Source organism: Bombina bombina, chromosome 5 (genome assembly GCF_027579735.1).
Source record: "Bombina bombina isolate aBomBom1 chromosome 5, aBomBom1.pri, whole genome shotgun sequence".
NCBI lineage: Eukaryota > Metazoa > Chordata > Amphibia > Anura > Bombinatoridae > Bombina > Bombina bombina.
The window spans coordinates 6,340,752-6,366,708 of record NC_069503.1 but is presented as its reverse complement, the minus strand read 5'-3'; the positions used below and the strand labels follow the sequence as shown (position 1 = coordinate 6,366,708).

Below are 25,957 nucleotides of genomic sequence, written 5' to 3'. Positions count from 1 at the left end.
AGTTTGACACTGAACCAATATTAAATTGGAAATACTCCTCAACTTTGGTTTTTAGCCAATTATTAAATTTGGGATTAGAATTTAAATAGTTTGGGTAGAAAAAGCGATTTGATCTTGTATGAATATTTTTGCTTGGAATGTCTAACATTATAGGGGCGTGATCTGAAATACATATTTCAGAAATTAAAGCTTTTGCTCCGATTTTGTATAAGCTCTCGCTGGTCAGTATAAGATCGATCCGGGAAAGAGATTTAAACGCCCTAGAGTAGCATGTATAATTTTTATCATCCGGGTTTTGCATTCTCCAGATATCTCTAACTGCTAGATTGTGAAAGATGGAATTAAATAATTTTTCTTCAAGATTATCTTTTTTTGTTTTTTTAAGAGAATGACTTTGTCTTAATCTATCAATGGGAAACCGTGGAGCCATGTTAAAGTCTCCTGCTAGAATTATATGACCTTCTGCCACCTGTAAGATTTGAGCCTGGAGAGAGTTCCAAAATTCTTGGTCAATTATATTGGGTGCATACACATTGCATATGGTATAAATTGAGTCCATTGTTTTTATTTTTAAAATTATAAATCTACTTTCAGGGTCAAGTATAGTTAGGAGTTTATCATAGGTTAATTTCTTCCCCAATAGAATCGCTACACCTTTTTTCCTGTTAGGAGTTGGAGGGAAGATGACTTCTGCTACCCATGAAGATTTTAACTTGGTCGATTCTTCCGCGTTTAAATGTGTTTCTTGTATTAACGCTATATTTGTGTTTAGTTTACGAAGGTGGTTTATAATAGTTTTCCGTTTTATTGGAGAAGAAATTCCCCCAACATTCCACGAGGTGAATCTAATATTTGTATTCATAGTTCTTTATTTTGTGAGCAATATGAGCCAGGGAGTGTAGGGGGGAGAAATAGGGGCAGAAGGGAGAGGACGGGGAGAAAGGGAGGGAAGAGAGAGGAAAGAGGAAAAAAAAAAAAAAAAAAAGGGGGGGGGGAAAGCACAAAAGAGTAGAAACAGCAAGGGATTATTAAAATATCTACACATCTGACACATCCTGACCACCAAAAGAGATACATTTCAGGTATATAGTGTTTTCTTTTATTTAATGATTTTTGGGCCTGTGTTCAGCAAATTTTTCTTCAGCTTCTTTTGCTGAGTCAAAAAAGAAAGTTTGTCCTTCTAGAGTGAGTTTAAGTCTAGCTGGGTATATTACTGTGGCTTGCCACCCTGCATTTATCATCTTGCCACAGATTGGGGATAACTCTCTCCTTTTTGTGGAGGTTTCAAATGAAAAATCTTGAAACAATAAAATTTTAGAGTTGTTATAATGTATCGGTTGTTTTTTGCGAAAATGCTGTAAAAAAGATATTTTATCTTGATAATTCAAGAATTTCGCTATTATTGGTCTTGGTTTAATAAGTTCATTTGAGATATCACGTGGTTTCCCCAATCTGTGGGCTCTCTCAATAATATAGGGTTGCTGAGGTGGTGGTATATTTAGTAGTTGTGGTAATATTTGGGTCATGATTTTATTTAAATCTTCTTCATGCCTAGTTTCTGGGAAACCTATAACCCTAAGGTTATTTCTTCTGGACCTATTTTCCAGCTCCTCTATTTTAGTTTGTAATTTTTCTATTTCACTCTGGTTAGCTTCTGTTTTAGGAATATATAGATTTGTAACATCTTCAATATCTGAGATTCGTTGTTCAACCTCCTGCAATCTTTTGGCAAATTGTTTTACCTCTGTTGATAAAGTTAAAATGTCTTGTTTAATCTCAGTTTTCAATACGTCGAACTTGGGGTTTATAGCTTCCATTATGCTAGCAACTAGAGCTTGTGTATCTAGTAAAGACATAGTATTTTGATTTTTTGCTGTGTTTTCTATTTGTAATTCAGCTGGGCTGTCTATGAGAGTTTTGTTTTTTCGTTCCCTCTGTCTAGCTGCCATACCTGGATTGTGTTTGGTTGTGAGGGATGGTGAGGTAATGAATTTATCCATAAAAAATAGTGATACAAAAGATCGGGGAAAAAAAGGACTGGGTGAGGATGTAGGTGAAGGTGGTGATTATCTGTGTGTGGGAAAGAAAGGGAAAAAGAGGAAGAAAAAAAAAAAAAAAAAAGGGGGGGAAGTGAATTTAATTAATTCTGTGGTACTGTGAAAATATAAACCCAGGATGTGGCAGAACTTGAACAGGGATTTTATCAGCAAATTCCACAGCAATATACTCTAATAGTGTTCAAAACAACAATCTCTGTCTTACATTCATTTATTTCTGGGGGTTAGGCCATTAAGTGTGTGTTTGTTTGTTTTGAGTTACAAGTATCTAATTTCGCAAAATGAGTTAGGAGTTATTTAAGTACACCAGTTGCAGTTCTATTGCCTGCTAGTAGATCCCTCTATTTCAACTAATGTTAATTCAATTCTGATCCTTTACTTCAGATATTTACTTATTTATCCTTATAGTAAGTTCAGCTGGTGTTTAAATATGTTATTATAGAGTAACAGATTTTTGAAAGAATCTAAGTAACCCTCTCTATAATTCTTGTGTATATGCAGAAAGATTTCTGTAAGAATTTAGAGGAGAGGAAAAACAGAAAAAATACAGAAGGTAGGAATACTTTCTTGCTTAGGTTATGCTATTCTACAGTACATAAGTTCTTTTTAAGTTAAACTATATTAACGAACCTTAGACAGTATTTCTTTGCCAGTTATCAAAAGTTGTTTAGATTACTGTCACTTTTCTAAAATGATGGTTTTTAGTTAGAGTAAATTTTCCCTACTAGGCAAGCAGATTAATCTCTGGGATGAACTGTTCTCTAGTTTTCTCTGAGTTATGTAATTTGCTATTAAGTCAAACTTAACTTTATGTAAACAGGTGAGAAAAATATTTTTCATGTAAAATTTGCTACCCAGTTTAAATAAGCCAATCTTAAACACATATCAAAGTTAGTTTTTACAATTTTCTTTTTGTTTCACGAAATATTAACCAGTTCTGAGAAGCGTAAAGGCAGCTTTCTTTTTAACAGTCATTTAATCTATATATCTGAACTGAGAGTTTTCCATTACCCATCAAAGTCCTTTGGTAGATGTTTCAATAATTCCCGATTGTTCAGCTACACGTTCTTACAAACTGATACCAAAAGTGTATTTTAGATTATTTAATACTGTTGCTTATGCATACAATGTTGCCATTTGTTTCCCTCCTTACTTCTCTCCACTGCCTCCCCCCGCTCTCCCCCCCCCCCTCCACACTGCTCTTTGAACCTGCAGCAGAGATATCGAGGCAAGATGGGGAGGTAATGTGTTTATCTCAATATAATATTCAGCTTTCTTTTATACCCAATCGCAGCCCCAGTATGGCATGTCTGTTAAAGTTTTTCTTTTGATTTTATAAGGTAGCTAGGTTGTCAGGGATCTTGTACAGCTTATGTCTTCCACCAATATGTTTTTTCCCTTTTTTTTCTCTTTTTTCCTTTTGGGTTTTATCAGTTCACAGGGAATATTCACGAGCCAGCAAGTTAAGATTTTAACACTCACCTCCACTTACACACTTGCCTGCAGTCTTCTAGTAGTCCATTAGTGGGTAACAGGAATAGATTTCCTGATGCGTTGTATTTTTCTTACTCGTAGCTTCAACGCTACCGGGCTCACCTCCTCCCACGCATCACCGGTGGGGGAGGAGGGAGGGGGGCCCGGCCGGGCGATGTCAGCACAGCGTATTCGTCCCCTGAGGGCAATCTCCCAGGTCTCCAGTGGCCCCAACCGATCTCGCTCTCCTCCCACGCAGCACCGGTGGGGGAGGAGGGAGGGGGGCCCGGCCGGGCGATTTCAGCACAGCGTGTTCGTTCTCAGAGGGCAGTCTCCCAGATCTTCAGCAGCCCCAACCGGGCTCACTCTCCTCCCACGCAGCACCAGTGGGGGAGGAGAGAAGGCAGCAACAATGATCCGGAGTGGCCCAGGGAAATTCAAAAGAAGCCGCGGGTGTCTCCTGCAGGTGAATGTGTAATCCCTGGAATGAACAAGATCTTCAGGTAAAGCGGTAGTGCAAAGGGGAGGTGAGTTTGTTTTTGTACGGTAGTGCTTAAATTGCTGTATAATAGTGTAACTTCAAGGAGTAAAATAGCGTCCTCAAAAGAGAAAAAAATAGCTGGTCGGCAGTAATTTTATATGGATTGTTTGTTCCTTAATGTCCAAAGTTAGTTGGGTTGGAAGTCTGTTTGGGTGACTTTTAATTTCTTTAGGATAGTGGGATGATGTTCCACTAACTTCGGTTCCATGAGTGTGTTGACATAAACTGTCCAGCAGGCTTTCATCCAACTTGGATAGGGCGCGCAGTTTCACCGCCAAAGTCTTTAGGACTGGAGTACAGGGCTCAGCAGCTCAGCAGCTCACATCTTGCTCCTCCTCCACCGGAACCGCCTACGGCATGCCAAGAGCATGCAATTTTTCAAGAAAAGTTTTTTTTAATAAACTTTCTATAGTAATTGGCGAACCCCAAAAAATGTTAAATAGACCGAAGACCAACTGGGCGAGGCCACTGCAGAGCTGCAGATAACTTGTCAGGATCCATGGAAAACCCTGCAACAGAGATAACATAAGCTAGGAAGGTTACTTGAGTCTGATGGAACTCACATTTCTCGAGTTTATAAAACAGGCCGTTCTTACATAGTCTCTGAAGAACCTGTGTAACATCAGAACGATGAGCCTCAAGTGTGGGTGAGTGTATGAGGATGTCGTCTAAGTACACCACAACACACTGTTGCAACATATCTCGTAGGACATCATTAATAAGTTCCTGAAAAACAGCAGGAGCATTACAAGATACTCATAATGCACGCTCCTGGTGTTAAATGCTGTTTTCCATTTGTGGCCCTCCTTAATCCTAACGAGATTGTACGCTCCTCTCAAATCAAGTTTAGTAAAGACCGTAGCTCCCTTGAGGCGGTCAAAGAGTTCCGTAATAAGCGTAATAGGGTAAGCATTCTTAATAGTAAGATGATTAAGACCCCTATAATCGATACATGGTCTTAACTCGCCACCCTTTTTCTTCACAAAGAAGAAGCAAGCCCCTGCAGGAGAGCAGGATTTGTGGATGATCCCCCGTGACAGAGCATCGGCAACATACTCCTCCATAGCACAATTCTCTGCAACAGACAGAGGGTACACCCGGCCCCGAGGAGGAATGGCTCTGGGTTGCAGGTCTATGGCACAATCGTAAGACCGGTGAGGAGGCAACGTACTGGCACCACCTTGTCAAATACGTCTAGGAACTCTCGGTACTCCTCTAGTAATTGAGATACCGAAGAAGTGCACAAGACTTTAACTGGTTTCCAAAAACAAGTGGAAATACATTGCGGTAACCACGACAAAATTTCGGACTTGCGCCAGTCGAGACTGGGATTGTGCTTTTGGAGCCAGGGATAACTCAGAACAACCGGAAAACGCGGAGAGTTTATCACCTGGAACTGGAGGGTTTGAAAATGGAGAGCCCCAACAGGCATGGACAACGGAGAAGTTTCGTGAGTAACGAGTGCGGGCTGAAGGGGCCTGCCATCAATGGCCTCAATAGCAAGCGGAACGGACCGAGGCAAAACAGGAATGGAGTGCTTTGATACAAAAGCACTGCCAATGAAATAGCCCGCAGCACCGGAGTCAACAATAGCCTGAGTGACTATGGAGGAGTCCACCCAGGAAAGGATAACCGTGACCAAAGGTTTCTCCTTAAGCGGTTCCGGGGATGAGGATAAACCACCCAAGGTCTGCCCCTGAAAGGACCTTAGGTGTGAGCGTTTCCCCTCCCGTATAGGACAAGACTTCAAAAGGTGACCCTTTAACCCACAATAGAGGCAGAGCCCCTCCCTCCTCCTAAAGGCCCTCTCCGCCACGGAGAGACACGTGAATCCCAGCTGCATCGGCTCAGCAGTACCTGGTGACTCGGGACCAGGAGGCATGGGAGGAGAGGGAGGCATGGGTGGGAACGAACACGTAGGAGACAACAGAACAGGAGGCTTCCGCAAGCGCTCCTTGAAAGAGGGCCTCTCTCTGAGTCTGATGTCAATTAGGATCAAAAAAGACACCAATGCCTCCAGATCCTCTGGTAAATCTCTGGCAGCAACTTCATCTTTAATCGCATCAGAGAGCCCATGAAAGAAGGCGGCAACAAGGGCTTCATTGTTCCAACCTACCTCTGCAGCAAGCGTATGGAACTCAATAGCATACTGAGCAACAGATCTTGTACCTTGCTGAATGGACATGAGTCGTTTAGCAGCAGAGGAGGAGTGAGCCGGAACATCAAATACCCTTCGAAAGGAGGCCACAAATTCAGGGTAATTTGAAATCACAGGTTTATTAGTCTCCCACAAGGGATTAGCCCAGGCAAGAGCTGTGTCAGAGAGTAACAAGATGAGAAATCCCACCTTAGCGCTGTCAGAGGGAAACGCCTGAGGTAATATCTCAAAGTAAATGCCCACCTGGTTCAAAAACCCTCTGCACTGATTAGGATCGCCTCCATATGGCTGAGGTAGAGGTGCAGAACCGGACATGATGCTCCTGGTAGGCAAAGGTGCAGCACGAGTCAGCAGGGTTTGCAGGACTTGTGCAAATTGATCCAAGCGGTGATCCTGTCCATCCATGATGGCAGGTAAAGTTAGATTATTAGCACTATCAGGATTCATGGCCTTTGCGTAATGTCAGGGTGCCAGGAATCAGACTGAGGCGAAAAGTGCAAAAATAATCACACCTTTATTAATAACATAAAAATAATAAAAAGTCCACAAGTCAAATAAGCCAGGAGTCAAAACCAGAGCTGGTAGTCAGACAAGCCGAGTCAGGAGCCAAAGCGAATAGTCAGACGAGCCGGAATCAGGAACAAGGAAAACAGCTGAGTCAGGAACAAGCCAGGGATCAGGAACCAGGAAGGACGTCAGGCAGCCAGGTAATACACAGGAACTCTCACAAACAGGTCTGAGACAATGCAAAGGCAAAGCATACTGAACAGAGGCCCATTAAATAATAAGTGATGACATCACAATTCTGAGACTGCATCCTGTCTCACATGGATGATGCACACCAGTCTGGCCATAAAAGGAAGTGCAGGAAAAGTAAATTTATGCTTACCTGATAAATTGATTTCTTCTATGGTAAGACGAGTCCACGGATTCATCCTTTACTTGTGGGATATTATCCTCCTGCTAACAGTAAGTTGCGAAGAGCACCACAGCAGAGCTGTCTATATAGCTCCTCCCTTAGCTCCACCCCCAGTCATTCGACCGAAGGTACAGGATGAAAAAGGAGAAACTACAAGGTGCAGAGGTGACTGAAGTTTAAATAAAAAAATATAATCTGTCTGAAAATGACAGGGCGGGCCATGGACTCGTCGTACCATAGAAGAAATCAATTTAACAGGTAAGCATAAATTTACTTTTCTTCTATAAAGGTAAGACGAGTCCACGGATTCATCCTTTACTTGTGGGACACAATAAAAAAACTGCAAGACACGGATGAACGGGAGGGACAAGACAGATGGTTAAACAGAAGGCACCACTGCTTGAAGAACTTTTCTCCCAAAAATAGTCTCCGAAGAAGCAAAGGTATCAAATTTGTAAAATTTGGAAAAGGTATGAAGCGAAGACCAAGTCGCGGCCTTACAAATCTGTTCAACAGAAGCATAATTTTTAAAAGCCCATGTGGAAGCCACCGCTCTAGTGGAGTGAGCTGTAATTCTTTCAGGTGGCTGCTGTCCAGCAGTCTCGTATGCCAAACGGATGATGCTTTTCAGCCAAAAGGCAAGAGAGGTAGCCGTAGCTTTTTGACCTCTACGTTTTCCAGAATAGACAACAAACAAAGAAGATGTTGGACGGAAATCTTTGGTCGCTTGCAAGTAAAACTTTAAAGCACGAACCACGTCCAAGTTGTGCAATAGACGCTCCTTCTTAGAGGAAGGAGTAGGACACAGAGAAGGAACAACAATTTCCTGATTAATATTCTTATTAGTAACAACCTTAGGAAGGAATCCAGGTTTGGTACGCAAAACCACCTTATCAGCATGGAAAACAAGATAAGGCGTGTCGCATTGCAATGCAGATAGTTCAGAAACTCTTCGAGCCGAAGAGATAGCAACTAAAAACAGAACTTTCAAAGATAGAAGCTTATTATCTATGGAATGCATAGGTTCAAATGGAACCCCTTGAAGAACCTTAAGAACTAAATTCAAACTCCATGGCGGAGCAACAGGTTTAAACACAGGCTTGATTCTAGCTAAAGCCTGACAGAACGACTGAACGTCTGGAACATCTGCCAGATGTTTGTGCAGTAGAAATGATAAAGCAGATATCTGTCCTTTTAAGGAACTAGCTGATAGCCCCTTCTCCAATCCTTCTTGGAGAAAGGACAAAATCCTAGGAATCCTGATCTTACTCCATGAGTAGCCTTTAGATTCGCACCAATAAAGATATTTACGCCACATCTTATGATAAATTTTCCAGGTGACAGGCTTTCGAGCCTGAATCAAGGTATCTATGACCGACTCAGAGAACCCCCTCTTGGATAAGATCAAGCGTTCAATCTCCAAGCAGTCAGTCGCAGAGAAACTAGATTTGGATGCTGGAACGGACCTTGAATCAGAAGGTCCTGTCTCAGTGGCAGAGTCCATGGTGGAAGAGATGACATGTCCACCAGGTCTGCATACCAAGTCCTGCGTGGCCACGCAAGTGCTATCAAAATCACCAAAGCTCTCTCCTGTTTGATTCTGGCAATCAAATGAGGAAGGAGAGGAAATGGTGGAAACACATAAGCCAGGTTGATCAATCAGGGTACTGCTAGAGCATCTACCAGTACTGCCTGAGGATCCCTTGACCTGGACCCGTAACAAGGAAGTTTGGCATTCTGACGAGACGCCATCAGATCCAATTCTGGTGTGCCCCATTGCTGGATCAATTGTGCAAACACCTCTGGATGGAGCTCCCACTCCCCCGGATGAAAAGTCTGCCGACTTAGAAAATCCGCTTCCCAGTTCTCCACCCCTGGGATATAGATTGCTGATAGATGCCAAGAGTGAGTCTCTGCCCATGAAATTATTTTGGTAACCTCTATCATCGCTAGAGAACTCTTTGTTCCCCCCTGATGATTGATATATGCTACAGTCGTGATATTGTCCGACTGGAATCTTATGAATCTGGCCGACGCCAACTGAGGCCACGCCTGAAGCGCGTTGAATATCATTCTCAGTTCTAGAATATTTATCGGGAGGAGAGCTTCCTCCTGAGTCCACAATCCCTGTGCTGTCAGGGAATTCCAGACTGCACCCCAGCCCAATAGTCTGGGGTCCGTCGTCACTATGACCCACGCTGGCCTGCGGAAACACATTCCCTTGGACAGATGATCCTGTGACAACCACCAAAGAAGAGAGTCTCTGGTCTCTTGGTCCAGATTTATCTGAGGAGATAAATCTGCATAATCCCCATTCGACTGTTTGAGCATGCAAAGTTGCAGTGGTCTGAGATGCAAGCGAGCAAATGGAACAATGTCGCTACCATTAAGCCGATTACCTCCATACACTGAGCCACTGATGGGCGGGGAATGGAATGAAAAGCTCGGCAGATGGATAAAATTTTTGATTTCCTGACCTCCGTCAGAAAATTTTTCATGTCCACCGAATCTATCAGAGTTCCCAGGAAAGGAACTCTTGTGAGAGGGATAGGTGAACTCTTTTTTACGTTCACCTTCCACCAGTGAGATCTTAGAAAAGCCAACACGATGTCCGTGTGAGACTTGGCTAGTTGGAAAGTTGATGCCTGGATTAAGATATTGTCCAGATAAGGCACCACAGCTATGCCCCGCGGCCTTAGAACCGCCAGAAGGGACCCTAGTACCTTTGTGAAAATTCTGGGAGCTGTGGCCAACCCGAAGGGAAGAGCCACAAACTGGTAATGCTTGTCCATAAAGGCGAACCTGATGAACTGGTGATGATCTTTGTGGATAGGAATGTGTAGATACGCATCCTTTAAGTTCACGGTGGTCATATATTGACCCTCCTGGATCATTGGCAAAATAGTCCGAATGGTCTCCATCTTGAAGGATGGGACTCTGAGGAATTTGTTTAGGATCTTGATATCCAAAATTGGACTGAAGGTTCCCTCTTTTTTGGGAACCACAAACAGATTGGAGTAGAACCCCTGCCCCTGTTCTGTTTTCGGAACTGGGCAGATCACTCCCATGGAATATAGGTCTTCTACACAGCGTAAGAACGCCTCTATTTTTGTCTGGTTTACAGACAATTAAGAAACATGGAATCTCCCCCTTGGGGGAGAATCTTTGAAATCTAGAAGATACCCCTGGGTTACTATTTCTAGAGCCCAGGAGTCCTGAACGTCTCTTGCCCAAGCCTGAGCGAAGAGAGAAAGTCTGCCCCCCACTAGATCCGGTCCCGGATTGGGGGCTACCCCTTCATGCTGTCTTGGTGGCAGCAGCAGGCTTCTTGCCCTGTTTACCCTTGTTCCAAGTCTGGTTAGGTCTCCAGACTGACTTGGATTGAGCAAAATTCCCCTCTTGCTTTGCGGCAGGGGAAGAGGTAGAGGGACCCCCTTTGAAGTTTCGAAAGGAACGAAAATTATTTTGTTTGGTCCTCATCTTATTCGTCTTATCCTGAGGAAGGGCATGGCCTTTCCCTCCATTGATGTCTGAAATTAAATCTTTCAGTTAAGGCCCGAATAGGGTCTTACCCTTGAAAGGGATGGCTAAAAGCTTAGCTTTTGATGACACATCAGCAGACCAGGACTTAAGCCATAACGGTCTACGCGCTAAATGGCAAAACCTGAATTCTTCGCCGCTAATTTAGCCAATTGAAAAGTGGCATCTGTAAGGAAAGAATTAGCTAGCTTGAGAGCCCTAATTCTATCCAGAATATCATCTAATGGGGTCTCAACCTGAAGAGCCTCTTCCAGAGCCTCAAACCAAAAAGACGCTGCAGTAGTTACAGGAACAATGCACGCTATAGGTTGGAGAAGAAAACCTTGATGAACAAAGATTTTCTTCAGAAGACCCTCTAATTTTTTTATCCATAGGATCTTTGAAAGCACAGCTGTCCTCAATAGGTATAGTTGTATGCTTAGCCAGGGTAGAAATAGCTCCCTCCACCTTAGGGACCGTCTGCGTCTGATATGGGAAACATTTTCTTAAAAGTAGGAGGGGGAGCGAACGGAATACCTGGTCTATCCCACTCCCTAGTAACAATTTCCGAAATCCTCTTAGGGACCGGAAAAACATCAGTGTAGGCAGGAACCTCTAGGAATCTGTCCATTTTACACAATTTCTCTGGAACTACAATAGGGTCAAAATCATCCAGAGTCGCTAAAACCTCCCTGAGCAATAAGCGGAGGTGTTCTAGTTTAAATTTAAAAGCCGTCATATCTGAATCTGTCTGAGGGAACATATTTCCTGAATCAGAAATCTCTCCCTCAGCCAGCAAATCCCTCATCCCCAATTCAGAACATTGTGAGGGTACATCGGATATGGCTAATAAAGCGTCAGAGGGGTCAGCGTTTGTTCTCACACCAGACCTACTGCGCTAACCCTGCGTCTGCCCGTGCCTTCCTACCAGGTCGGTGAGAGGGTTTGGCTGTCCTCTCACAACTTGAACCTTTGTGTGCCTTCCAATAAACTGGCTCTCCGTTATGTTGGTCCTTTTCGAATACTCCGAAGGGTCAATCCTGTGGCCTTCCTCCTGCAATGCGCATCTCCAATGTTTTTCATGTCTCCCTCTTGAAACCATTGGTTTGTAATCGGTTTACCACTGTGTTGCCTCGTCCCCGTCCAATCTTTGTTGACAACCATGAAGAATATGAGGTCAGCAGCATTATTAACTCTCGTATGTCCAGGGGCCACGTACAGTATTTGGTTCACTGGAGGGGCTACAGTCCAGAGGAGCGTTCTTGGTTTCCTTACTCTCATGTTAATGCTCCCGCCCTCCTCCGTGCCTTCCAAGCCCGTTTCCTCAATAAGCCTTTTGTCCTCCTGCGGGGGAGGGGTCGTTGAGGGGAGGGTACTATCAGGGTTTTTTCCCTGCTTTGTTTGCCATGTGCTGCTGGCAGCCATTTTACTCACCTCTCTTGCTGACTCTGGTGCATAGTGTGTGATGCTACTCATTTCCTGCACACCCTTTTATGGCCAGACTGGTGTACATCATCCGTGTGAGACAGGTTGTGATGTCATCACTTATTATTTAAAGGGCCTCTGTTCAGTATGCTTTGCCCTTGCGTTGTCTCAGACCTGTTTGTGAGTTCCAGTGTATTACCTGGCTGTCTGACGTCCCTCCTGGTTCCTGATCCCTGGCTTGTTCCTGACTCTGTTGTTCTCCTTGTTCCTGATTCTGGCTCGTCTGACTATTTGCTTTGGCTCCTGACTCGGCTCGTCTGACTATTCGCTTTGGCTCCTGACTCTGCTCGTCTGACTATTTGCTTTGGCTCCTGACTCGGCTCATCTGACTATTCGCTTTGGCTCCTGACTCTGCTCGTCTGACTATTCGCTTTGGCTCCTGACTCTGCTCGTCTGACTACCAGCTCTGGCTTTGACTCCTGGCTTGTTATTTGACTTGTGGACTTTTTATTATTTTTTGCTATTAATAAAGGTGTGATTATTTTTGCACTTTTCGTCTCAGTCTAATTCCTGGTACCCTGACACAGATGTAGGAAAAAACCAGGGCCGCGAGACTCGGAAGCCACCGCAACACCTAAAAAACAGGATACTGCATATTGTACCCCAGATCCCAAATAAAAAACTTAGAATCCTAGCGAGGATCTGGAAGAAAGCGGTCCCCAAGAGCCGGACTTGCTTAAACAAGGATGTCTGAAATGGACATCCAGCGTCAGTACCTGGATCTGAACCATCCACTCTCGAATTGCCAAGCCTTAAAGGGCAGTGCGGGGATTAGAACCTGTGGCTCAGTTTGCTTGTATGTTTTTTTTTTGTTTTTTTTTTTATTTAATTACAAACAGTAAGTACAAAAATCTAGCACATCAATTAAGCAGTACATATACCTTAGCCTTATGTATTTACACCTCAAGCACAAAAGAGGTGTATTACATATTTAATGTTACATATTCATGACAATAAAGCAATTTACTGACAATTATTTACAGGTATGTATAGGTATAAGAAGGTAGTATCTCTTACGCTGTGCTTTTAAGTAACTGAATTCTTTATGTACCATCAATAATATTACCTTATAGGTATCCTATCCTCCTTCATATAATACAATTCAAATCTAGTTCTGTTCCCCAACACCCAAATTCGTTAACTTCGCCTAACAGTGGTGCCAGGATTTGTTTCTGAACTGGAACCTCTAAGACCTTAATCATTCCATTTCCAAATAAAATTTTCTGATCTTTGTTCTCTTTCATACATAACATCATATACCTTGATGGACACTTCATACATAACATCATATACCTCCATGGATATTATATATTTTTTTTTAACATGAGAATAAAAATGGCCATTCAACCCTATCGAATGCTTTTTCAGCATCTAATGCTAAGAGAGCCGCATTCTTCTTAGGTTGGTTTAACTACTTTTTTTTGTTCAGAGACCAGAAATGGTTTACTATATATAATACTTTTCTCATGTTCTTTGCTGAAGATCTTGCTTGTACAAAACCTGACTGGTCTCTATGTATTAGTGAAGGTAAACATTTCCTTAGTCTATTAGCTAAAATTGTTGCCAGTAACTTATAGTCTTGATTAAGTAATGAGATTGGTCTATATGATGCCACTTTAAGAGGATCTTTCCCAGCTTTTGGAATAACAATTATACAAGCTGTTATAAATTCTTGTGAAGGCTGGATTACTCCTGTCATATATAAATTAAACAATTCTGCCAAAAGTTTAGAGACTTGTGTTTTAAGTACTTTATACCATTCTACAGGTTAACCATCTGGACCTGGTGATTTTCCTATTTTTAGTTCTCCTAAGGTTTTACTAATTTCCTCTATCGAAATTTCTGCATTTAATTCCTCCTGCTGATCCTGTGTAATTTCTGGAAGGGAGACCGAGTCCAAAAATTCTTTTCCCTCTTTTTCAAAGTTACTGTATTTTTCTGATGTATATCATTTTTAGTAAAATTTACGAAACTCTTCTACAGTATCTTTAGAATTTGTCATGGTTTCCATCTCTGTATCTATTTGCAAGATTTGGTTCTTAGATTTACGATTCTTAACTAATTTAGCTAAGACTCTTCCCATAAAAGAAGGGGGAGAGTAGAGAAGGGTTAAAAAAAAAAAAGGCAAAAAACACAGTCTTAACTCTTTTAACCTATTTTATTTATATATATTTGTGTGCCTAAGGGAGGAAAGATTCTCATTCATATTCAATATATATTAACTAACTTGTGATACACCCTAGATATCAATATCTTTCATTTCTTATTTCCTTCAAAATGTTTAACTTTTACGTATTTCCATATTGCTATATTTTAAACACCAATCTTCTTTACAGTGAAAAACAAACAAAAAACCTTTTCACTTATAATAGTGATTTATATAGATAATTGCCAGCATCTCTGTAATACAAACTACCTAAATAGTGTTTCTTAGTGTGAAAAAGGAATCTTAATGTCTACATTCAATATCCCTCCTCCTCTTTAAGACTAATCCGTGTTCCTTACAGTTTATTAGTTTTTAAGAGCACATTATTCAATTGTTTAAATGCCCTAAAAATTGTAGTTTTGTCTTTAAAGCTTACAAAGTTTGCAATAACCGGTCTAGGTTTATCTCTATGTTTTTATGTTTATTCTATGTACTCTCTCAATTTCAAAACTGCCCATTTCTACCTTGAGGCCTAACAGGCCCGGTAGTTGGGAATCAAAAAACCCTTCCAGTTCTGTTGTCTTGACTGATTCTGGAATTCCTAATACTCTAAGATTTTTTCTCCTTGATCTATTTTCCATGTCTTCTACTTTAAGTAAAAGACTACTATTTTGTTGTTCTAATATATTTATTCTGTCAAGGATATTTATTTGAGAATCTTCTAGATCTGAAATCCTTTGTTCGGTTTCTCCTAATCTTTGTTGAAAATGTTTAATTTCTGATGATAGCGTTTGTATGTCTTTCTGAACTTCCCTTGGAACCCCTTCTATTTTAGGGTTCAGTACCTGTGTAATCCTTGTCTGCTGATCCTTCTGGTCCTAACTGAGGCTGTTCAACTGATCTGTCTATTGATTTTCTTATGCCCTTATCCCCCGGTTTATTTTTGGGAGGCATAGTGCTGGAGGCAAATATTTTTCCATTAACTTAAAAAATACTATATTAACCCAAATTATTCTTCACTTCTTAGAACAAAAGAGTATAAGGCAGGACCAGGCTAGTTGTCCTTTGATAAAAGTTTGTCTTAAGACAATATCTAACAGTTATAATATATAAAAATCCTCTCAGAATATTTTTATAACTAAACCAACCTTCACCTTAGACTGTTATTACTCCTTCCGTTATATTAAGCTGATTCTTTTCTCGTCAACCTTAATTAAATCTAAACTAGTGTATCTAAAGAAAAAAACTGTATTTGCTTCTATTTGCAACTGGTCTCAATTAATTTACTAACAGCCAACTGACAAAAAGAATGGCAAGCAGTACCAAAAAAAAAAAAAAAAGTCTTAAACATTTCTTCTAAATACCATTTATGATGGTTCATGATTAGGTCTCTCAACCAATTTCATATACGGAAGCTAATATATAGACAAATTACTCTTATAAAAACATCACAAACATGGCTTACCCCATTATAAGTGTCCATTGTTTGCTTGTATGTTGAGCCACAGCCAGCTCTAAATAGACTTCCCAGATAACCACCAGGCTATCCTGGACTGCTCTAGAAAGAAAAGAAATCCTTCTTCCTAAATCCAGGTAGAGAGAACCGTGTATTCTCCCTGAACAACAAGATCTAATAAGCTCTGCTTAAAAATCCTTGGACCAAAAAGGACGGGAAACCCCTCCTCTTATTGGACCAGTCACCAACAGTGTACTGACACTGCGAAGAGTACCGGGACAAGACTCCAAAAGTCACCTAGTCCAGAAAGATAGAATGAAAATCTCAACTCCAGCCTCTAAGTCTCCCTCAGACAAAGGAGTAATGGTACATAGGGGAACTGCATGTGTAGGAGAAGATTCTAGGGAACGCATCTCACGGGACGAGGAATCCTCAGAGGTAGATGGCTCAGTGGTCTCTAACATCTCAACATTGTTCGAAGAGAAAACCCTATTGCGGCATATGGAACATAACTGAGCGGGCTGGTCTACCCAGGTCTCCTCACAACATACGCAGGTATTAAAATCTGTATCAGAGGAATCCTCTATAAACTTAGAATCCATAATTCCAATTAAAATTCCTAGCTACAGAAGCAACTGGCACCTTAAACCCCCAAATGGCTGGGGCACTCACCACCTCCTATGACCCAAACAGGTAGAGAAATTAACTCTTCTCTGCAGCCACTCGGTCTGGATTCAGAAATGAAAAACATGACGGGACTACTCAAAGTCACATGGTGCCTCATGCATGACTGCCCCTGCTAAAAAAAAGCGTGCCAGCTTAGTAAAACTGCGCTGCTCTGTAACCTGAGTGTTCCGTATCAGTCTATGAGCTCCAAAATGTCTCCTACACATACGCAGACAAAATCACATAACAAACATGATTAACAATACCCCGCTGTTCAATAATCCCACTCAGTAGATATTAACCCTCAATTCCATAAAGATAAAGGAGTCCCACTGAGACACTGTCTTCTACCATTAACATGTGGGTAAAAAATGAAACGATCTTACCGGAATCTATGCCGTGGAACAGCGACACAGTCCTTCAAGTTTGACAGATTGTAGCAGTGCTTCTGACATGGACTTGAGTGAAGAAAGCAGGCAGGGAAACTCGTCAACGCTGATTGCTTAAGGAGCTGTTAATATGAGTCTGGATGGTTTCGCAGAAAGACTCTCTCTACATCTCCAGACTCTAACTTTCATCAATGCTTTTACTGAGAGGCTGACAAGACTACTTAAAACTCCAGTCCCAACTCGAAGAGACTACTCCATATCTTCTGTACACTTCTCTGCCAACCTCCTGTGACGAAAGGCAAAGAATGACTGGGGGATGAGGCAAGTGGGGGAAGTATTTAAGGGGGAAGTATTTAAGCCTTTGGCTGGGGTGTCTTTGCCTCCTGGTGGCCAGGTTCTGTATTCCCACAAGCAATGAATGCAGCTGTGGACTCTCCCTGAATTAATAAAGGAAATACAGTTTACACAGATCTGTAACCATCACACACAGGACAAAATACAGCTTACACAGATCTGTAACTGGTGCACACAGTGGGTGCTTCATCTATATAGTGTGTGTGATTGTCTGTACCACTATTAGTGCCAACTCACCCGCCCAGGAAAGAAGTTGCTGTTCTTGAGTTTACGCAGGAAGAATGCAATGAAGAAAGTGCCTGCCATTAGTACTAGGGAAAGCAGTGCTGTGTTTGGCTGCCCTTTAACCGTCACAAGAACTTCTGTGATGGTGCTGTTGTCTAGGGGGACATCGGTCATATTTACAAGAACCTTATCTGTCAGATTTTGGGAACTACAGTTTGTGAGAGGATGTTCTTGAAAGACCTAAAACAACAAGTATGAGAGACCATGAGATGACCACAAAGAAGGGAGGGGACAACAATTTTGGATAAGAGGACATTAGAAGAAAAACAGAATACAAAGAAATAGACAACCAGGGGGTGAGGAAGTAGGAAACAGCTGTACAAAAAGCAGGGATGGACATCTAGATCTTAACATGTGAACATTACCTTAAATAACTTGTAGAAGGTCTCATAGATGAAGATGAGGGAGATGAGGATGGAGAAGATTTCCTGAGTGAATCGCGAGACAAATCGTACCAGGAAGCTCCCCTCAAAGGCCACCATACTCACTACTATCACGATCAGCCAAACACCAATCCATACTCGACCCACCAGGTACTCCAATCCATTAGCAGAGCAGAACTGTAAAGAAGAGGAGATATGGGACGATGGTGGGTGTGCCAGGAAACATTCATCAGAAAAACTCCAGGGTGCTTCCTACATGCCACGTGCTCTTGCAAACCTTACACTAGATATTCTTCTCTCCCGTGTCATTTCTTGTATGATCCAGTAATTCCCCATGCACACCATACTCTCTACCACCAAGGGTCTACATTGCGCTTCTACCTACTTTTGTGCACCTGATAGCCACCCATGCCTACTTTTCACACAATATCCATTACAAACATTTCCCACAAATCCCAAAATTTCCCCTGCAAAACACACACCACATTGTTACATTTTACTAAATAAATAAAAATATCACCCAAACCTAGCACTGCATGCAAGTTAAACACACCCACTCCAGCATGCCCCTTACAATCCTCCAAGCTTTACCATGCTCCTCACCGTGTAAAAAGCTTCCTCAAACACCAGCAGCGGCCCCGAAAATCCTACCACCAATAGCGGTTGTGCCCCAAGGAGGCAAAATATCACCCCCTGCAAACAAGTGCCGATTATCAGCTCAGACACCCCAATGAGACCCCTAGTCTTCTCACCTGACAGGAGATAAAGGAAAAGACAGAGGTGATAACAGGAGACAAAGGAAAATACGGAGGAGATAACAGTAGACAGAGACAAAGGAAAAGACAGAGGGGATAACAGGAGACAAAGAAAAAGACAGCGGAGATTATAGGAGACAGAGACAAAGGAAAATACAGAGAGGATAATAGGAGACAAAGGAAAAAAGACAGAGCAGATAACCAGAGACAAAGGAAAAGACAGAGGTAATAACTGGAGACAAAGGAAAAGACAGAGGGGATAACAGGAGACAAAGGAAAAGACAGCGGAGATAACAGGAGACAGAGACAAAGGAAAGGACTGAGGTGATAACAGGAGACAGAGACAAAGGAAAGGACAGAGGTGATCACAGGAGACAGAGACAAAGGAAACAACAGAGGTGATCACAGGAGACAGAGACAAAGGAAACAACAGAGGTGATCACAGGAGACAGAGACAAAGGAAACAACAGAGGTGATCACAGGAGACAGAGACAAAGGAAACAACAGAGGTGATCACAGGAGACAGAGACAAAGGAAACAACAGAGGTGATAACAGGAGACAGAGACAAAGGAAACAACAGAGGTGATAACAGGAGACAGATACAAAGGAAAGGACTGAGGTGATAACAGGAGACCGATACAAAGGAAAGGACAGAGGTGATAACAGGAGACAGAGACAAAGGAAACAACAGAGGTGATAACAGGAGACAGATACAAAGGAAACAACAGAGGTGATAACAGGAGACAGATACAAAGGAAACAACAGAGGTGATAACAGGAGACAGATACAAAGGAAAGGACAGAGGTGATAACAGGAGACAGAGACAAAGGAAACACAACAGAGGTGATAACAGGAGACAGATACAAAGGAAACAACAGAGGTGATAACAGGAGACAGAGACAAAGGAAACAACAGAGGTGATAACAGGAGACAGAGACAAAGGAAACAACAGAGGTGATAACAGGAGACAGAGACAAAGGAAAGGACTGAGGTGATAACAGGAGACAGAGACAAAGGAAACAACAGAGGTGATAACAGGAGACAGATACAAAGGAAAGGACTGAGGTGATAACAGGAGACAGAGACAAAGGAAACAACAGAGGTGATAACAGGAGACAGAGACAAAGGAAACAACAGAGGTGATAACAGGAGACAGAGACAAAGGAAACAACAGAGGTGATAACAGGAGACAGAGACAAAGGAAACAACAGAGGTGATAACAGGAGACAGAGACAAATGAAAGGACTGAGGTGATAACAGGAGACAGAGACAAAGGAAACAACAGAGGTGATAACAGGAGACAGAGACAAAGGAAACAACATAGGTGATAACAGGAGACAGAGACAAAGGAAACAACAGAGGTGATAACAGGAGACAGAGAAAAAGGAAAGGACTGAGGTGATAACAGGAGACAGAGACAAAGGAAAGGACTGAGGTGATAACAGGAGACAGAGACAAAGGAAACAACAGAGGTGATAACAGGAGACAGATACAAAGGAAAGGACTGAGGTGATAACAGGAGACAGAGACAAAGGAAACAACAGAGGTGATAACAGGAGACAGAGACAAAGGAAACAACAGAGGTGATAAAAGGGACAGAGACAAAGGAAAGGACCGAGGTGATAACAGGAGACAGAGACAAAGGAAACAACAGAGGTGATAACAGGAGACAGAGACAAAGGAAAGGACTGAGGTGATAACAGGAGACAGAGACAAAGGAAACAACACAGAGGTGATAACAGGAGACAGAGACAAAGGAAACAACAGAGGTGATAACAGGAGACAGAGACAAAGGAAAGGACTGAGGTGATAACAGGAGACAGAGACAAAGGAAAGGACAGAGGTGATAACAGGAGACAGAGACAAAGGAAACAACAGAGGTGATAACAGGAGACAGAGACAAAGGAAACAACAGAGGTGATAACAGGAGACAGAGACAAAGGAAACAACAGAGGTGATAACAGGAGACAGAGACAAAGGAAAGGACTGAGGTGATAACAGGAGACAGAGACAAAGGAAACAACAGAGGTGATAACAGGAGACAGAGACAAAGGAAACAACAGAGGTGATAACAGGAGACAGAGACAAAGGAAAGGACTGAGGTGATAACAGGAGACAGAGACAAAGGAAAGGACTGAGGTGATAACAGGAGACAGATACAAAGGAAACAACAGAGGTGATAACAGGAGACAGATACAAAGGAAACAACAGAGGTGATAACAGGAGACAGAGACAAAGGAAAGGACTGAGGTGATAACAGGAGACAGAGACAAAGGAAACAACAGAGGTGATAACAGGAGACAGAGACAAAGGAAAGGACTGAGGTGATAAAAGGAGACAGAGACAAAGGAAAGGACAGAGGTGATAACAGGAGACAGAGACAAAGGAAACAACAGAGGTGATAACAGGAGACAGAGACAAAGGAAACAACAGAGGTGATAACAGGAGACAGATACAAAGGAAAGGACTGAGGTGATAACAGGAGACAGAGACAAAGGAAACAACAGAGGTGATAACAGGAGACAGAGACAAAGGAAACAACAGAGGTGATAACAGGAGACAGAGACAAAGGAAACAACAGAGGTGATAACAGGAGACAGAGAAAAAGGAAAGGACTGAGGTGATAACAGGAGACAGAGACAAAGGAAACAACAGAGGTGATAACAGGAGACAGAGACAAAGGAAACAACAGAGGTGATAACAGGAGACAGATACAAAGGAAAGGACTGAGGTGATAACAGGAGACAGAGACAAAGGAAACAACAGAGGTGATAACAGGAGACAGAGACAAAGGAAACAACAGAGGTGATAACAGGAGACAGAGACAAAGGAAACAACAGAGGTGATAACAGGAGACAGAGACAAAGGAAAGGACTGAGGTGATAACAGGAGACAGAGACAAAGGAAACAACAGAGGTGATAACAGGAGACAGAGACAAAGGAAACAACAGAGGTGATAACAGGAGACAGAGACAAAGGAAACAACAGAGGTGATAACAGGAGACAGAGACAAAGGAAAGGACTGAGGTGATAACAGGAGACAGAGACAAAGGAAACAACAGAGGTGATAACAGGAGACAGAGACAAAGGAAACAACAGAGGTGATAACAGGAGACAGAGACAAAGGAAAGGACTGAGGTGATAACAGGAGACAGAGACAAAGGAAACAACAGAGGTGATAACAGGAGACAGAGACAAAGGAAACAACACAGAGGTGATAACAGGAGACAGAGACAAAGGAAAGGACTGAGGTGATAACAGGAGACAGAGACAAAGGAAACAACAGAGGTGATAACAGGAGACAGAGACAAAGGAAAGGACTGAGGTGATAACAGGAGACAGAGACAAAGTAAAGGACAGAGGTGATAACAGGAGACAGAGACAAAGGAAACAACAGAGGTGATAACAGGAGACAGAGACAAAGGAAACAACAGAGGTGATAACAGGAGACAGAGACAAAGGAAACAACAGAGGTGATAACAGGAGACAGAGACAAAGGAAAGGACTGAGGTGATAACAGGAGACAGAGACAAAGGAAACAACAGAGGTGATAACAGGAGACAGAGACAAAGGAAACAACAGAGGTGATAACAGGAGACAGAGACAAAGGAAAGGACTGAGGTGATAACAGGAGACAGAGACAAAGGAAAGGACTGAGGTGATAACAGGAGACAGATACAAAGGAAACAACAGAGGTGATAACAGGAGACAGATACAAAGGAAACAACAGAGGTGATAACAGGAGACAGAGACAAAGGAAAGGACTGAGGTGATAACAGGAGACAGAGACAAAGGAAACAACAGAGGTGATAACAGGAGACAGAGACAAAGGAAAGGACTGAGGTGATAAAAGGAGACAGAGACAAAGGAAAGGACAGAGGTGATAACAGGAGACAGAGACAAAGGAAACAACAGAGGTGATAACAGGAGACAGAGACAAAGGAAACAACAGAGGTGATAACAGGAGACAGATACAAAGGAAAGGACTGAGGTGATAACAGGAGACAGAGACAAAGGAAACAACAGAGGTGATAACAGGAGACAGAGACAAAGGAAACAACAGAGGTGATAACAGGAGACAGAGACAAAGGAAACAACAGAGGTGATAACAGGAGACAGAGACAAAGGAAAGGACTGAGGTGATAACAGGAGACAGAGACAAAGGAAACAACAGAGGTGATAACAGGAGACAGAGACAAAGGAAACAACAGAGGTGATAACAGGAGACAGATACAAAGGAAAGGACTGAGGTGATAACAGGAGACAGAGACAAAGGAAACAACAGAGGTGATAACAGGAGACAGAGACAAAGGAAACAACAGAGGTGATAACAGGAGACAGAGACAAAGGAAACAACAGAGGTGATAACAGGAGACAGAGACAAAGGAAAGGACTGAGGTGATAACAGGAGACAGAGACAAAGGAAACAACAGAGGTGATAACAGGAGACAGAGACAAAGGAAACAACAGAGGTGATAACAGGAGACAGAGACAAAGGAAACAACAGAGGTGATAACAGGAGACAGAGACAAAGGAAAGGACTGAGGTGATAACAGGAGACAGAGACAAAGGAAACAACAGAGGTGATAACAGGAGACAGAGACAAAGGAAACAACAGAGGTGATAACAGGAGACAGAGACAAAGGAAAGGACTGAGGTGATAACAGGAGACAGAGACAAAGGAAACAACAGAGGTGATAACAGGAGACAGAGACAAAGGAAAGGACTGAGGTGATAACAGGAGACAGAGACAAAGGAAACAACAGAGGTGATAACAGGAGACAGATACAAAGGAAAGGACTGAGGTGATAACAGGAGACAGAGACAAAGGAAACAACAGAGGTGATAACAGGAGACAGATACAAAGGAAACAACAGAGGTGATAACAGGAGACAGATACAAAGGAAAGGACTGAGGTGATAACAGGAGACAGAGACAAAGGAAACAACAGAGGTGATAACAGGAGACAGAGACAAAGGAAACAACAGAGGTGATAACAGGAGACAGAGACAAAGGAAAGGACTGAGGTGATAACAGGAGACAGAGACAAAGGAAACAACAGAGGTGATAACAGGAGACAGAGACAAAGGAAACAACAGAGGTGATAACAGGAGACAGAGACAAAGGAAAGGACTGAGGTGATAACAGGAGACCGATACAAAGGAAAGGACTGAGGTGATAACAGGAGACAGAGACAAAGGAAACAACAGAGGTGATAACAGGAGACAGAGACAAAGGAAACAACAGAGGTGATAACAGGAGACAGAGACAAAGGAAAGGACTGAGGTGATAACAGGAGACAGATACAAAGGAAAGGACTGAGGTGATAACAGGAGACAGATACAAAGGAAAGGACTGAGGTGATAACAGGAGACAGAGACAAAGGAAAGGACAGAGAGGCCGTGAACAAATATAAATATAAATGTGGTGGGAGAGACACAGGGAAGGGAGGAAACAGAAACAGGGGAGCTAGAGGCGGAGATGAGAAATAAAATGTGTAACAGATACAGCTAACCGACACATGGCAGAAAACAAACAATACAAAAAGAAAATGTATGACACTTGGGGACCCTAGTAATGCCTTTAGTTCAATAGCTTGTTATTGTAATGAGGGAATCTTAAGCTCATGTGTAGAAACTATCACCAGATATAAATATTTATAAATAAGGAGCCTGAAGGTACCAGGTAGATCAGGTAACCAATCAGCAAGCTGCTGGCTGACTATAAGCAGCTGCTTTAGAACGCAATACAAAGAGCACATGACAAAGAACAGCTTTAATCTGAGGGTTCCTGACCTAATAAATGTCAAATAAAGGAAAAAGAATGTGCTGAGTGGCTCTTAGTGTTTGTGCTCATTAAAAGTGCAACAATATTCCAGTTGCTCCACCAGGATGTTTCTTTTAGACAGAAACAAGGACACGGGTCACGGCAAGGTCCCCATTAGATAGTGGCATAAGTAAGAAACTATTCTCACTCCAACTTGCCTCCACTCATTATCATTTCCTATCGCCTGTCCTCCCTTACTCTCCCTTCTTCTTCACTCCTCCCGTCTTTCCTCCTTTACCCTCTTCTTATAGGCAAACACACAGAATTACACAAATTACAGAAAGAACATACTCACTTTGGGGCTAGGAGAAAAACGACCCTGTTCTATCAGCTGCAGTCAGAATCCAGGCAAATACAAATAGTCCTCTTGCACAGTCTTGTTATAGTCCCTTAGAGAGCTCTTGGTTAATCGACCCCTGGATAGTTCAGGCAACTTGGAATAACGCTCTGTTTTTCCCACCTAATGTGGTTTTGAAAACTGCCCATCCTCTCTTGTCAGATCACAACACGCAACCAATTGTAACCCAGCACACAGAGGGGCATCACTGTTAACAGCTGTCAGTCCCAACCCCTGATCACCTGCTGAGATTGTAGTCAGTCTGGCTAGCTGGACCCTTTTGATCTGAACTTTTGAAGTGCCAGATCTGAGGGTAATAGATGGACCAGATACCACTTTTGTCCCTAGAAGATTTACTGCCATGAGTAATTAACTCTCTGCTTTGAAGCAACCTGCTCAGATATGTAAATCAGTCTTTTAAGCAGAGACTGTGGAAATCTTTCTTTGTACACAGTTATTGACATACATGCATGAGAGGCAGCCCCAAAACACAGAATAAGGGTAACCAGGTGGGCCCAACCCCCCATCAGTCAGCCTGGGCACCCACTCTTTCTTCACACTCCCCTCCCCTAAGATAAGGGCAACAAGCTCATTGAGGCTGGCCTGTCTGGAAGTCCATCCGCATTTCCATGCTCACTGCCTTTTTTTGTGCTGAATAGAAAAATTGGCATTACAAGAATTAAAACTCCAGAGCAGCAATTTACCAATCTCCCCAGAGACCCTTTTCAGCCAGCTCAGGGGGTTGTAATCTCTGATCATGGTGAAGGTCCGGCCGTATATATAGGGCTGCAGTTTGTGTAGCGCCCACACCATGGCCAGACATTCCTTCTAAACAGTTGCATAAGTCACGTCTCTGGGTAGCACCACGGGGTGTTCACTCCCCTCCTCCCCCACCTGGCTGAGCACAGCCCCTATGCCGTAGTCCGAGGCATCGGTCTGCACCAAGAATTGCTTGCTGTAGTCCGGTGTGGCTAGAATTGGAACGCTAGCCAGCGCGGTCTTCAGCGCCTCAAAGGAGTTTTCACAGGTGGGAGACCAGGCTACCAGACTGGGGCGTCGCTTTTGGGTCAAAATCTGTCAGCGGTTTGGCCAGGGCACTATACTGGGGCACAAATTTCCTGTAATACCCTGTGATGCCTAGAAAAGCCATAACTTGCTTTTTTGTTTTGGGCACTGGCCACTGAATGAGGGCTTCCACATTAGCTGG

At 42.7% G+C, this 25,957-nt stretch overlaps 1 protein-coding gene across 1 annotated transcript in view; it reads right to left on the bottom strand.

Moving 5' to 3' along the window:
- SLC4A2 (solute carrier family 4 member 2) overlaps nucleotides 1-25,957 on the bottom strand; it is a gene marked incomplete in the record, with an annotated part of 556,511 nt that overhangs the window by 103,346 nt on the left and 427,208 nt on the right. The window contains 3 exon segments of the mRNA XM_053713254.1: nucleotides 17,401-17,628; nucleotides 17,814-18,008; nucleotides 18,435-18,583. Coding sequence (XP_053569229.1) covers nucleotides 17,401-17,628; nucleotides 17,814-18,008; nucleotides 18,435-18,583 — 572 coding nt within the window.